Source organism: Balaenoptera borealis (genome assembly GCF_965194805.1).
Source record: "Balaenoptera borealis genome assembly, chromosome: 4".
In the NCBI taxonomy this organism is placed as follows: domain Eukaryota; kingdom Metazoa; phylum Chordata; class Mammalia; order Artiodactyla; family Balaenopteridae; genus Balaenoptera; species Balaenoptera borealis.
The window spans coordinates 145,974,398-145,988,395 of NC_138861.1; the positions used below are offsets into that span (position 1 = coordinate 145,974,398).

The 13,998-nt window shown below is 48.7% G+C and overlaps 1 protein-coding gene across 1 annotated transcript; it reads left to right on the top strand.

The window, feature by feature from the left end:
• The first annotated feature begins 8,490 nt into the window (after positions 1-8,490).
• Positions 8,491-13,694, top strand: BLOC1S4 (biogenesis of lysosomal organelles complex 1 subunit 4). Its single transcript, XM_082389843.1, has one exon. It carries the CDS (start codon positions 10,681-10,683, stop codon positions 11,332-11,334), a length of 654 nt encoding a protein of 217 aa, XP_082245969.1. The 5' UTR covers positions 8,491-10,680; the 3' UTR covers positions 11,335-13,694.
• Positions 13,695-13,998: the final 304 nt, after the last annotated feature.

Below are 13,998 nucleotides of genomic sequence, written 5' to 3' on the forward strand. Positions count from 1 at the left end.
GTGTCTCCTTGATTGTTGTCATTGTCAAAAGGAGGTCAGATACTTCTGATTTGGGAAATGTGTTCAAATTGAGTGCCCCCAGGTACTGGGGAACATCAGGGAACAAAGTGCTTGTACACTTGGATCTGATATTCATAAGAAACTTAGAACAGTGCCTGACTGTCGTAAGGCAGGGGGAGAAATGACACCGGTAGTGGGAAGTTCTGTAGAAGAAGCAGAAGGGGGCGCTCTGGAAGATAGGGTGCTGGGGACGCACTGCTGTCCTATAGAGGATGGTCAGGTGGCACCTCTGATACAGTGACATCTGGGCAAAGATGGGTGTGTGGAGTATACACCGGGATGTCTAGGGAAAGAACACTCCAGGCAGGCGGGACAAACAGGGCAGAGAGGTGAGGAGCAGCCTGAGCCCCGAGTGGTATGGGACGAAGCAGTAGGCGGTGGGCCAGAAGGAGCAGTTTGGGAAGCAGCTTGAGGGTTTAACCAGGGGAGTGACAGGGTCTGACCCCATGCGCAGGGGCTGTCCGGCTGCCCTGTTGAAAACTGATCACTGCGAGTAGAGCAAGGATGAGAGTGAGGGCAGCAGCCCCCGGAGAGCTGGGGCACTTGGGGGCGGAGTGGTCGCTGCGGGCGCGTGTGGGGCCTGCGTCCTGAAGGTGCTGCAGATGGGATATGCTGAGGGCCTGGGTGTGGGTGTGCGAGGGTTCGACCATGGCTCTGGGCCTCGTGGCCTGAGCGCCTGTTTAGGATGGTCATGTCATTTGTCAAACCGAGGCAGTTTTTTTTTTTTAAAAGAAGATTATTTATTTATTTACTTACTTACTTACTTACTTACTTACTTACTTACTTACTTATTTATTTATTTATGGCTGTGTTGGGTCTTCGTTTCTGTGCGAGGGCCCTCTCCAGTTGCGGCGAGCGGGGGCCACTCTTCATCGCGGTGCGCGGGCCTCTCACTGTCACGGCCTCTCTTGTTGCGGAGCACAGGCTCCAGACGCGCAGGCTCAGTAATTGTGGCTCATGGGCCCAGTTGCTCCGCGGCATGTGGGATCTTCCCGGACCAGGGCTCGAACCCGTGTCCCCTACATTGGCAGGCAGATTCTCAACCACTGCGCCACCAGGGAAGCCCCCCCGAGGCAGTTTTGAAAGTGAAAGGTGTTGGGAACTCCCTGGCAGGCCAGCGGTTAGGGCTCCGAGCTTTCACTGCAGAAAGCACGGGTTTGATCCCTGGTTGGGGAACTAAGACCCCACAGGCCACGAGGCACAGTGAAAAATGGGAAAAAAAGAAAAGAAAACAAAAGAGAGTGAAGGGTGGCCCTAGTAGTAATTAGTGTGGGATCATAAGTGTAAACCAGGACAGCTGAAGGCATCGAAGAGGTTGGGATACCCCGTGTTTATGCTGTGGTGGGAGCACTGAGGAGAGAGTCACCTGAGCATCGGGGAGTTTGAGGAAAAAAGCTTTCAGACCCAAGGACTCTTGGTCCGGTCCTGGAAGCATAGGCACAACTGCCCAGGCCCAGGGACTAAGGGTACAGTACTGACCCTGGGGTCCATCGGCAGGTAGAAGCGTGGCATGGTGGGGAGGGCTTTGGGGTGCTGCGAGAGAACAGGGAGGCAGTGAGGGACATAGGGAGCGTGGTTGTGGAGGTCTTCATACGGCTTTGAAGAGTTTAAACTTGATTCTATGTGTGTCCATGCTTCTCCACCTGGGGTCTTGTGTTCTGGGCTGTACCTAGATGCGCTGTAGTGTACCTGTTGCCAGGGAATATATTGATGCATTCTGAATCGTCAACTTACTTGAATGTTTGACAGAAAAAGTATTTTTTTAATTTTTAAAGTGACACACCACTGGCTAAAGAAGTTTCCCACTTGGAGCTGCTTCTTGCCCTGTCCTGAGCCTCTAGAGCAATGCTGATATTCGAACTTAAAGTGCATCTGAACCCCTGGGGTCTTGTTAAAATAAAGATTCTAATCCTATAGTTAAGGACCTGACTTAGGCATTTCTCACAAGCTCCCAAGTAATGGCACTGCTGCTGGTTCAGGTACCACGCTTCGGGTAGCAAGGCCCTCTGAAGTTAAGGGTGGTTTGCTGAAAACTTTTGAGAAGCAGAGTAATGGAGACCCATGGAAAGGTTTGAGCAGGTCAGCAACACTTTCCTGTTTGTGGTTTAGAAAATGCAAATATGGTCGCGGAAAATGGACAGGGCAGGGGTGTGCAGTGAAGGTGGAGGTGTTACTGCGGTAGTTGCACAGAAGGGAAATGAGGGCCTGACCCACCTCCCTGCCCTAACTTCCCTTGCCTGCTTGTGATGTCTGTCAGAACTGGAATTGCAGCCACCAGTTTCAGATCCAACCCGCCCCCCAAGTCTGTCATCCTTGCTTAGTGAAAGGGTGATTGTGTCTGGTGCCATGGGTTACCCAGTGAATAATATCCGGGGCCATTGTGAATGCAGCCTAACAGGGCTGGGGGGTGCCAGAGTTGAGGACTGAGGGTCTGCACGTCCCCTCTCTAGGTGCCCTACCCTCCACGGTCCCTGTCCTGGCCAGACAGTGGATGACGGTGCAGCGGTGTCAAGTGGAAAAGGGCAGCCGGTGGAAATATGGGGAATTCTTTGTGAGTCCCTATCTTTGATATGGTGTCTGTTGAGGCAAACATGCTTTTAATTCAAAGAAGTACATTTCCTTTCTTTAATAAGTGGTAATTGGGATTGTTACCTTTGCTTTCAGCAAACTCATGAAGGGGGAAATCAGTCTTAGGATATGAATGGCATGGGATAGGTCAAATTCGAAGATCACTCAAGGGGCCAAAAGTGAAAACAGCATTGATTTTGTTTCCGCTGTTACCCCCCGAGCTGAGTTCCTATACCTGCTGGCCAATAACAGGATATTGGGTGTGTGAAATGAGAAGCAAAAGTCTGTATTAACAAGAATCTACTTGCGATCAGGCACTTAACATACCTTACCTCATCTTCACACATTTCAGGTGTCGTTTTATTATCCTTATTGTTCGGGTGGGGAAACTTGGGCCGAAAAAACTCTCAGGAACTTGCCCAGGAGCATTGAACTGACTGACGCCGGCGCTATTTCCATAGCATCAGCTGGCACCTGGCGCACCTCGGCCTCTTGTCTCAGCAACCTGGTCTTCGGCAGTTTTCTGAACAGCGGTCCACGACGCTGAGCGCGCTATAGAGGGATGTAGCAGTGAGCACGGGTTGGCCTCCAGGATGTTGGGAATAGGCCGCGATAGACCACGTCTAGGCCGAGGAGACGTGTGAGGAGTCCCTGGGGGCTCGGTGGGATTAGGGAGCCCGAATGCAGGCATCCCTCCTTCTACTCAGGTCCCACGTTCCAGATGTCTTCTGAGTCTCCAGCAGGCACCGACCAGCTCATTTCATAGAGTGGATTCGCTTATTTGTTCATTTATTCATTCAGCAGATATTTTGCTGGCGATGTACTAGGTCCTTGGGACACCGCCAAACAGTTGATTCCCTAGTGGGGGTTACTGACCCGTTCATTCGCACACCGGAATATATATGGAAGAGCTAATATGTGCTAGACGTTGTAGCCCCAACTCTTCCACAGCTGCCACCTTTAAAGGGCTTGTACCATAGTGGGTGAGATGGCCAGTTTAACAGATCCTGCCACAGTGAGTGAGAAGTGCTGAGACTGAGGAAGTGGAGGGGGTGGGGAACAGGGAGGCAGCATTTAACCCAGCCAGGGCGTGGGGAAGGCTCTAGGTGATGGAAGCTGTGATGGGCAGGGGAGAGGAGAAGGTGTGTGGAAGGTTCCAGTCTGACTGGCCCCCATCCTCTCAGTACAGAACTGCTGAGGCCTCTGCATCTGGGTGTTTCCTCAGCTAAGCTAGTCCCTTGGACAAAGGCATTTTGGGTCTTGGGCACCATGATGGTGAACTGGCAACAACCAGGTGCATGAAATTTGCACCTTGGGACCCAAGGGCAGTATCTGCTGTCTGAGCCCAGCAGGAGGGAAGTCAGGGGAAGAGCTCCTGACTCAGCTGACGGTACAGCAGACAGTGGATGGTGCAGAAGGCATGGGTTGGGGTCGGAGGGCCAGTTCCACTCTTGGCTCTGCCACTTGCTTATTAATGTGTCACCTTAGACAAGTGACGGTCTCTTTCTGAGCCAAAAAAAAAAACAATGGTTTTGCACTGTCTTGTCTTTGAGCTTTCTTGGGGAGTTGGCATTCCATTTGTTCGAGATTCCTGTAAAGTAACCAGCCACCTCTTGGACAATTTTAGCCCTGCGCCTTGAGGCGGAGCTTGGAGAACAGGTGTCTCTGGCCCTTTCATAGTCTCTCGGGAATTTATTTTTATGGTCCAGCTACACTGGGACTTCCAAATAGGTTCTGTATTTGGACTAAGAGTTTCGTTAGGTGGCAGAAGATGCCTGGGTTCCAGGAAGACCCTGAGACATTCTCTCCAACTGGAAAAAGGCTACTGGACAAATGCCGCCCCACGGTCATCTGGTAATACCCATGACATCATTCTTGGTTAGTTAAAGGCATCCTGAACTTGGGGCAGGCTGCACAATCATTCTTAATTTTATTTTTTTTAATTTATTTTTAGCTGTGTTGGGTCTTCGTTTCTGTGCGAGGGCTTTCTCAAGTTGCGGCGAGCGGGGGCCACTCTTCATCGCGGTGCGCGGGCCTCTCACTATCGCAGCCTCTCTTGTTGCGGAGCACAGGCTCCAGACGCGCAGGCTCAGTAGTTGTGGCTCACGGGCCCAGTTGCTCCGCGGCATGTGGGATCTTCCCAGACGAGGGCTCGAACCCGTGTCCCCTGCATTGGCAGGCAGATTCTCAACCACTGCGCCACCAGGGAAGACCTGCACAATCATTCTTAACCATTTATTCAGTGTCCTGTAAGTCACACCCATTTCACCCACATTCCTTACCTCCCACAGCCCTAGTTGCATAAGTACTCAGAGAAGAATGGATAAAGGGTTCCTTAATGTGGCCCCTTAAATCATCCCTGTCTGCTGTCCCAAGTCTTCTTACCTGCCTGAGCAGTCATTCACCCAGGGAGAGGCTTTGTGGTGGTCACCTGCTCTAGTGGTGGATTTGTCCATCTCTCACTGTAGGTCTGTCAGGGTTTTTGGGGGGGTTTTTTTTAGTTTATTTATTTATTTTTTTGACTGCGTCAGGTCTTCCTTGCTGCGCACAGGCTTTCTCTAGTTGCGGCGAGCAGGGGCTACTCATTGCGGTGGCTTCTCTTGTTGCAGAGCATAGGCTCTAGGCGCGCGGGCTTCAGTAGTTGTGTCTCGCGGGCTCTAGAGCGCAGGCTCAGTAATTGTGGCTCACGGGCTTAGTTGCTCCACGGCATGTGGAATCCTCCCGGAGCAGGGCTCAAACCCATGTCCCCTGCACTGGCAGGCGGATTCTTAACCACTGCGCCATCAGAGAAGTGCAAGGTCTGTCAGGTTTTTGTTTGTTTGTTTGTTTTTAAAGACACTTTTTTTTTTTTAATTTATTTTTGGCTGCCTTGGGTCTTCATTGCTGCACGCGGGCTTTCTCTAGTTGCGGCAAGCAGGGACTACTCTTCGTTGCTGTGCACGGGTTTCTCATTGCAGTGGCTTCTCTTGTTGCAGAGCATGGGCTCTAGGCGCATGGGCTTCAGTAGTTGTGACCGCACGGGCTTGGTAGTTGTGAGCACATTTATCCACAAAAAGATATATAGAAGATGGGACTTCCTTGGTGGCATAGTAGTTAAGAATCCACCTGCCAATGCAGGGGACACAGGTTCAAGCACGAGTTAAGCCCTTGTGCCATAACTACTGAGCATGAGCTCTTGAGCCAAAACTACTGAGCCCACGTGCCACAACTACTGAAGCCCACGCCCCTAGAGCCCATGCTCTGCAACAAGAGAAGCCACCGCAATGAGAAGCCTGCGCACCACAACAAAAAGTGGCCCCCGCTCACCGCAACTAGATAAAGCCTTCATGCAGCAACAAAGATCCAGTGCAGCCAAAAACATAAATAAATAAATAAATAAATATAGTTTTAAAAAGATATATAGAAGAGTATTCATAGCAGCTTTTTATAATAGCCCTAAAGCTAAAACAACATAAATGTTTATCAGCCAGAGAATAAATAAATAAAACAAATAAATTGTAGTATATTCCTTCAATGGTAGATTGTCTATTGCTGCATAACAGATTACCCCCAAATGTAGCAGCTGAAAACAACAGATATTTATTATGTCACATAGTTTCAGCTTAGGACATTTAATTAGGCTGTAGTCATGGCTGGGCTTGAATGGGGCTGGAGGATCCACTTCCTCTTGTTACTGGAAGGAGGCTGTTTTTTGCTGGCTGTTGGTAAAAGACCTCAGTTCCTTGCTATGTAGTTTCTCAATAGATGTCCACAAGAAGTCAGAGCAAGTGATTTGAGAGAAAGAGATGAGACAGGCTGGGACCTGGGATCTGGGACCCTTTGCTGCGGTGTGCACACCTGGGCAGACGTCTCCTCCAGCAACAAAATACAAAGAAACAAAAGTAACTGCATGTCCTGCCAATGCAGGGGACATGGGTTTGAGCCCTGGTCCGGGAAGATCCCACATGCTGTGGAGCAGCTAAGCCCATGCGCCACAACTACTGAAGCCCATGCGCCTAGAGCCCGTGCTCCGCAACAAGAGGAGCCACGGAAGTGAGAAACCCAAGCACCGCAGTGAAGAGTAGCCCCTGCTCGCCGCAACTAGAGGAAGCCCACGCACAGCAATGAAGACCCAGTGCAGCCAAAAGTAAATAAATAATTAAAAAAAAAATGCGTGCATGTGCAGTTGGGGCAAATTATGGACAACAAGATACAAAAAGACCGAAAACCCAACCGCCACTTCTGAAGAGCCGGGAGCAAAAGCAGGGTCCTGAGCATGCCCCCTGCACACAGCCCCACCAAAGGGGTGGGCAGACCACCTAAGCCACCCCTCCAGCTGACCTCAGGACACACCTACCTTCACCCCATATAAGGAACCAGCTCGCCCCCCGCCCCACCCCGGGGAGCAAACAAGGGAACTTGTTACTTGTTCTCCCTACTGCTGCAGCAGGAACCTCAGTAAAGCCTTGCCTGAATTTCTTATCTGGTCTCTCATCAATTTCTATAGATTAAGGAGGCCAAGAACCCTGGTGAGTAACAATAACACAACTCCTCTTATGACCTAATCCCTAAGTCACACACCACCACTTCTGCCTTTTTCTATTCATTATGAACAAGTCACTATGTCCAGTACACACTCAACAGGAAGGAATATGCAAGAGTGTGAACAACAAGAGATGGAGATCATTGGGGCTCATTTTGAAGGCTGGCTGCCACAGTCTGCTCTCCGGCCACTAACGATTCATGTCCCTCCAACATGCAAGCCACACCCCCACCCAAAGGCCCCAAAGGTTACATCCTGTTGTAGCAGCATCTGCAAGTCCAGAATTTTGCTCTCTAGGTCAGATGTGGATAAGCCATCATGATCGTAGTTTCTTAAATCCAGCACCTAGACTACAGTTCTACTTGATCTGTAGAACTTTAAAACTAAAGAGACAAGTTATATGCTCCCACACATCTGATATACAGTCGTGGGACAGGCATAGCATAACCGTTACAAACATTCCTATTCAAATAAGGGGCGAAATGGGAGGCACAAAGGAGTCACTGGGGCGTAGTAATTCTGCAGTTCAGTCTCAAAGTCTACGAATAATTCTCCATGGCTCTCAGCTCTATCATCTGGGCTCTTGGTTCCACCCTTTGAGTCATGCTTCCTTTTTCATGATAGGTAGTACGTATTTACAGGTGAGTAATTTCCTCAGCCTGCTTCATGCTTCTAGAAATTTGGGGTGTCCAAAGGCCTTTCATTTTGTACCATCTCTGTCCCTTCTACCTGCAGTGTTTCTTCTAATCTGATGGTCTTAAAACACTTTGTAGGTTTCCTGTGAATCTCATTGGGGTTCACTCTATTAGACAAAAGTCCCACCTTCAAATCCCTTTGAGATAAATCCGTCTTCACATTGGGCTCCTAATAATTGGGCTCCTTGGCTTGCTGATAATGCCAAGGGACAAGCCCTTAACCTTCTAAAGACCCTATTGTTTGAGAGGCTCTGAGAGGCACATCTTTAATCTCTTTAAAGAGTTGTTTTTCTGGGGCTTCCCTGGTGGCACAGTGGTTGAGAATCTGCCTGCCAATGCAGGGGACACAGGTTCGAGCCCTGGTCCGGGAAGATCCCACATGCTGTGGAGCAACTAAGCCCGTGTGCCGCAACTACTGAACCTATGCTCTAGAGCCCGTGAGCCACAACTACTGAGCCTGCGTGCTGCAACTACTGAAGCCCGTGCGCCTAGAGACCGTGCTCCACAACAAGAGAAGCCACCACAGTAAGAAGCTGCTCACCGCAACTAAGAGTAGCCCCTGCTCCCTGCAACTAGAGAAAGCCTGCGTGCAGCAATGAAGACCCAACACAGCCAAAAATAAATAAAAGTTTTTTAAAAAGTTGTTCTGAATGGTACTTTGAGCTGCCATCTTTGATTTTTTCTGAGTTTTTTAAAAAAGATTTTACAACATTTGCCTCTCTGTTTTCTAAGTTTTCTCCATTCAACCCGTAATGATTGAGCAACTGGAAAATGGGAGGAAAATTTTTAGACAAAGATGACGTTTTCTTATTTAACAGTAAATTGGGCAACCAAAGGGGAGGGGGTTTGATGAAATACAATTACTTTTAGGGCAGGACAAGAAAAAAATTTTAAATACAGTTCTCTCTCTGCCACTATCCCTCTTTAGTGTGCATTGTGCATCTACATTATACAGTAACAAGATTCCCTTAGAAGACGCAGGAGTGCCTGCTTGCCAAAAAAAAAAAGCAATTTTTCTCCTGGCACTAGCGAGGTAACTCCTTAGGAGAAAACATTCCTTTCTCAATCCTGTAAGGCAGGGGTTCCCAACCCCACCGGTCCTGGCCTGTTAGGAACCGGGTTGCACAGCAGGAGATGAGCGGCAGGCGAGTGAGCGAAGCTTCACATGTCGCTCCCCGTCCCTCGCGTTACCACCTGAACCATCCCAGCCCCATGTCCGTCTTCCATGAAACCGGTCCCTGGTGCCCAAAAGGTTGCGGACCGCTGCCGTTAGGGGTCATGATGACCCACTGCTTGCCTTGCACGTGCACATTTGGGCTATGTAAACCGTCAACATGCTACTATGATGTATAATCCTTTGTCTCAAAACCATGTAATTGTGCTTTGACCTCTAAAAGGTGGAACAGTTCTCAGAGCTTTCTGAAAGACTGTCTCCCAGGTTATAATCCTCAGGTTGGCTCGAATAAAATTTTCCATTTCTTTCTTTCTTTGACTTGATTAAGAGGTATTTTACAGTCACAACTTCTTGTTTTTTTTCTGGCAGTACCCTGGATTTGATCTTTACTATAAAGCTATTTCTTAATTTTGTTTCTTTTTTTTAAAGATTTTTTTTGATGTGGACCATTTTTAAAGTCCCGTCACAATATTGCCTCTGTTCCACGCCTTGGTTTTGTTTTGTTTTTTTTTTTGGCCGCAAGGCATGCGGGATCCCAGCTCCCCAACCAGGGATCGAACCTGCACCCCCTTCATTGGAAGGTGAAGTCTTAACCACTGGACCGCCAGGGAAGTCCCTAATTTTGTTTCTTTATTTTAGCCATCTGGAGAGGCTGAGAACGTTCAAAGTCATCAAGAATATCAAGGTTTGGGAATTCTCTGGCGGTCCAGTGGTTAGAACTCTGTCCTTCCATTGCAGGGGGCACAGGTCCGATCCCTGGTCGGGGAACTAAGATCCCACAAGTCGCGCGGCCAAAAAAAAAATAATCAAGGTTTAACAAATCTTCCTTTTGCTTATCTCACTTCTCTTTCATTTAACTATAAACAGCAAGAAGAAACTAGGGACAGCAGCGGGGAGACCGTCATGGTTCCTGGACATGTTCTGTATCTTGACCTGCTTGGAGGTTATGTGGTTGTATGAATGTGTAAAAAATAATCAATGTGTACACTTAAGATACACAAACTTTATTGTATTCCTGTTACACGTTCTTATTTACTTACTTATTTTTGGCTGTATTGGGTCTTCGTTGCTGCGCGCGGGCTTTCTCTAGTTGCAGCGAGCAGGGGCTACTCTTTGTTGCGGTGCACAGGCTTCTCATTGCGGTGCCTTCTCGTTGCAGAGCACAGGCTGTAGGCACGCGGGCTTCAGTAGTTGTGGTATGTGGGATCAGCAGTTGTGGCTCGCGGGCTCTAGAGCGCAGGCTCAGTAGTTGTGGCGCATGGGCTTAGTTGCTCCGCATCATGTGGGATCTTCCCTGATCAGGGCTCAAACCCGTGTCCCCTGCATTGGCAGGCGGATTCTTAACCACTACGCCAACAAGCAAGTCCCAACACGTTCTTCTTTTTTTTTTTTTTTCCCCCAACACGTTCATGTTTTTTTCCGACACGTTCTGAGCGTGAGCACCTGCGCGCGGACTGCGCCACGCGCGTGCATGAGCGTTCCGAGTCTGGAAGCAGAGACGGGTGCGCGTGCCCATGCGCGGGCCAGAGGCCAGTAGCAAGGGTGGGTGTGCGTGCGTGTACGTGCTCGCGTAGAGGCCGGAAGTAGTGCTGCGTGCTCTGCGTGCGCATGCGCGCGCGGAGGCCGGAAGCGGGGCTGGCGTTCCCCGTCAGTCGCGGGCCATGGACGGTTTCGCGGAGAGCCGTGGGCAGCCGCGCGAGGAGCCGGCCGAGGAGGCCGAGCCCCAGGTGGCGGCCTGGAGCGGGGACAGCGGTAACGTGTCCCAGAGCCACAGCAGCGCGTCGGTGCCGTGGGAGGATGAGGGCCCGGAGTCGGGCGCGCCCAGCCGGGACCTGCTGCTGCTGCGCCGCGCCGCCGCGGGCTACGCCGCCTGCCTGCTGCCTGGCGCGGGGGCGCGGCCCGAGGTCGAGGAGCTGGACGCGAGCCTGGAGGACCTGCTCACCAGAGTGGACGAGTTTGTGGGCATGCTGGACATGCTGCGCGGCGACTCCTCCCACGTGGTCAGCGAGGGCGTGCCTTGCATTTACGCCAAGGCCACCGAGATGCGGCGAGTGTACAGCAAGATCGACCGGCTGGAGGCCTTCGTCGGGATGATCGGCGCCAGTGTAGCCAGGCTGGAGGAGCAGGTCTCCAGGGCGGAGGCCGAGCTGGGGACGTTCCCCAGTACGTTCAGGAAACTCCTGCGCACAATTAACGTGCCCGCCTTCTTCAACAAGGCGCCCTCCAGCAGGTCCCAGGGGACCAGCTACGAACCCCCCGTCGTGTTTCGGACCGAAGACCACTTTCCCTGTTGCAGCGAAAGACCTCAGGTCTGACTCCGCGGGACAGCGCTGCGAGAAGACGGGTCTGAAATTCTCTCGAGTAGTAATCAAATCAGTTGAAAATCCTGTTACTAGACATACAGGATGTTGGAGTATGGAATTGTAAAGTTTATTTTTTGCACACTTGATTTCTCACTATCTTCATCATTTCACGAAGGATGTATGATTTTCTACGTCTTCTAGTTCAAACTTGAAACTTCAAAGCTGCTTGGTGGGGGAGATTCGGGAAGCAAAATGAATGAACTTACCTGGGCACTGTGGCAGAACTGTTATTTTTATGGATTTTACAGCTCAACTAACAGTATTACCTTTTAAAGATTTGTATATTTGTATACCCTTAGGAAAACTGAGCCTTTAAACCCTTGTTAATTCGATCCTGATGGTGATTCAGTTTTCAATAGCTTACTTTTAGGATAGATGGTAAATTATTTTAAATTATATTAGGCTTTCCATATAATGGATTGCAAACCGAAGGAAATTATACAATTTCTGAGAAAACGTATTGATTTATTGCAACTCATTCTGAAGTTTTTTTGAAAGTATGACCTCACAGTCTTAGTTTGTCCATAGGGAACGTGTCTATATATGATTCCCAACGTTTGGTTTATAATTAAATATTAATAAAAAATTTAAATTTTATTGGAAAGGGTTTCCATCTGAAAAGGACTTTACGTATTTTCCTTTTTGCTTGTTTGAAAACAGACACGTTGAGTATCTGATTTTAGGAGTGGGATAAAGAAAGTTCACAGCATTAAATATTTATTTCTCCTCAAAGTGAATAGTTAAATTATTTGTGTGGTAATATGACTGGTATTAGGATTTTGTTCTTTCACCCTGACGACGTGGAATCTTAAAGATCCCTTGCAGGTACAACAGGCTTTGATCTTGACTTTAATCTGTTTTATAAGGTGGTCCTCCTAGGTAGTAGAACTCAAGCATGGAGCTTAGGTTGCTTTTGTGTCATTTATCATAGATCTTTGAGGTTTGTAAAGTAGGTATATTCTCAGCTGTGTATTGTGAAAAATCTGTGTAATCTCCGACCTTAGCTTTCATGGACCTTCTGTGTCACACATTTATATATATATATAATTTTTTTTTTAATTTATTTTATTTATTTTTGGCTGATTTGGGTCTTCGTTGCTTCGTGCAAGCTTTCTTTAGTTGCGGCGAGCGGAGGCTACTCTTCATTGTGGTGCGTGGGCTTCTCATTGTGGTGGCTTCTCTTTTTGCAGAGCGCGGGCTCTAGGTGCGTGAGCTCAGTAGCTGTGGCTCACGGGCTTAGGTGCTCCGCGGTATGTGGGATCTTCCCGGACCAGGGCTCGAACCCGTGTCCCCTGCATTGGCAGGCAGATTCTTAACCACTGCACCACCAGGGAAGTCCCACACATTTACATTTTTTATTCAGGTAGTTCAGTGATTACAAATTAAAGAACTCCTGAATTTAGAAGTGGAAAGAACAGGTAACCTACATTAAGTATTTGGCGACTGCTGGGTACCTGCTGTAAGTAATTAGTATATGCCTATTGCATATTCACTGAATATGAAAATAGTTTCCTTACATAACATGTGTATTACTAAAATGGTTTTTTAATTTGTGGTTAATATTTAAAAGTAGCTAGGGGACTTCCCTGATGGCACAGTGGATAAGAATCCGCCTGCCAATGCAGGGGACACAGGTTCGATCCCTGGTCCGGGAAGATCCCACATGCCGCAGAGCAACTAAGCCGTGCGCCACAACTACTGAGCCCGCATGCTGCAACTACTGAAGCCCACGCGCCTAGAGCCCGTGCTCCGCAACAAGAGAAGCCACTGCAATGAGAAGCCCGCGCACCACAATGAAGAGTAGTCCCCGCTCGCTGCAACCAGAGAAAACCCGAGTCCAGCAACGAAGACCCAACACAGCCCAAAAAAAAAAAAAGTAGTAATTAAGACAAATTACGAAAAGTTAGAATAATTGTTAAAGGTGAGATTTAATATCTGCATAATAGGAACCCCAAATTCCAGAAAGCATAAGTTAACAAGTGTGCTATAAAGTAAAAGTTAATTAGGAATATATAATATTAGATATTTGCATTCATTACCTACAAAAAAGTAAATTGGGTTGATAAAATTAGAAGTATAATAACCAGTAAAAGAATGAAATTCAGTTTAACAGTTTTTAAAGCTAATAATAGGCTATTTATTTATTGCCACACCATGCAGTTTGCGGGATCTTAGTTCCCCGACCAGGGATGGAACTCGGGCCCTCCACAGTGAAAGCGCAATATCCTAACCACTGGACCATCAGGGAATTCCCTAAAAGTTGTGGTTTGGAAGGTAATTTTTTTTTTTAAATAAATTTACTTATTTATTTATTTTTGGCTGCGTTGGGTCTTTGTTGCTGCACGCGGGCCCTCTGTCACGGTGCGCGGGCTTCTCATTGTGGTGGCTTCTCGTGCTGCGGAGCACGGGCTCTAGGCGCACGGGCTTTAGTAGTTGTAGCACACGGGCTCTAGAGCGCAGGCTCAGTATTTGTGGCGCACGGGCTTAGTTGCTCCGCGGCATGTGGGATCTTTCCAGACCAGGGCTCGAACCCATGTCCCCTGCATTGGCAGGCGGATTCCTAACCACTGCGCCACCAGGGAAGCCCTGGAAGATAATTTACATCATTATCTGTGC

Excerpts from the sequence above, each read along its gene's own strand:
- BLOC1S4 (XM_082389843.1), top strand. The coding sequence starts at position 10,681 with ATGGACGGTTTCGCGGAGAGCCGTGGGCAGCCGCGCGAGGAGCCGGCC.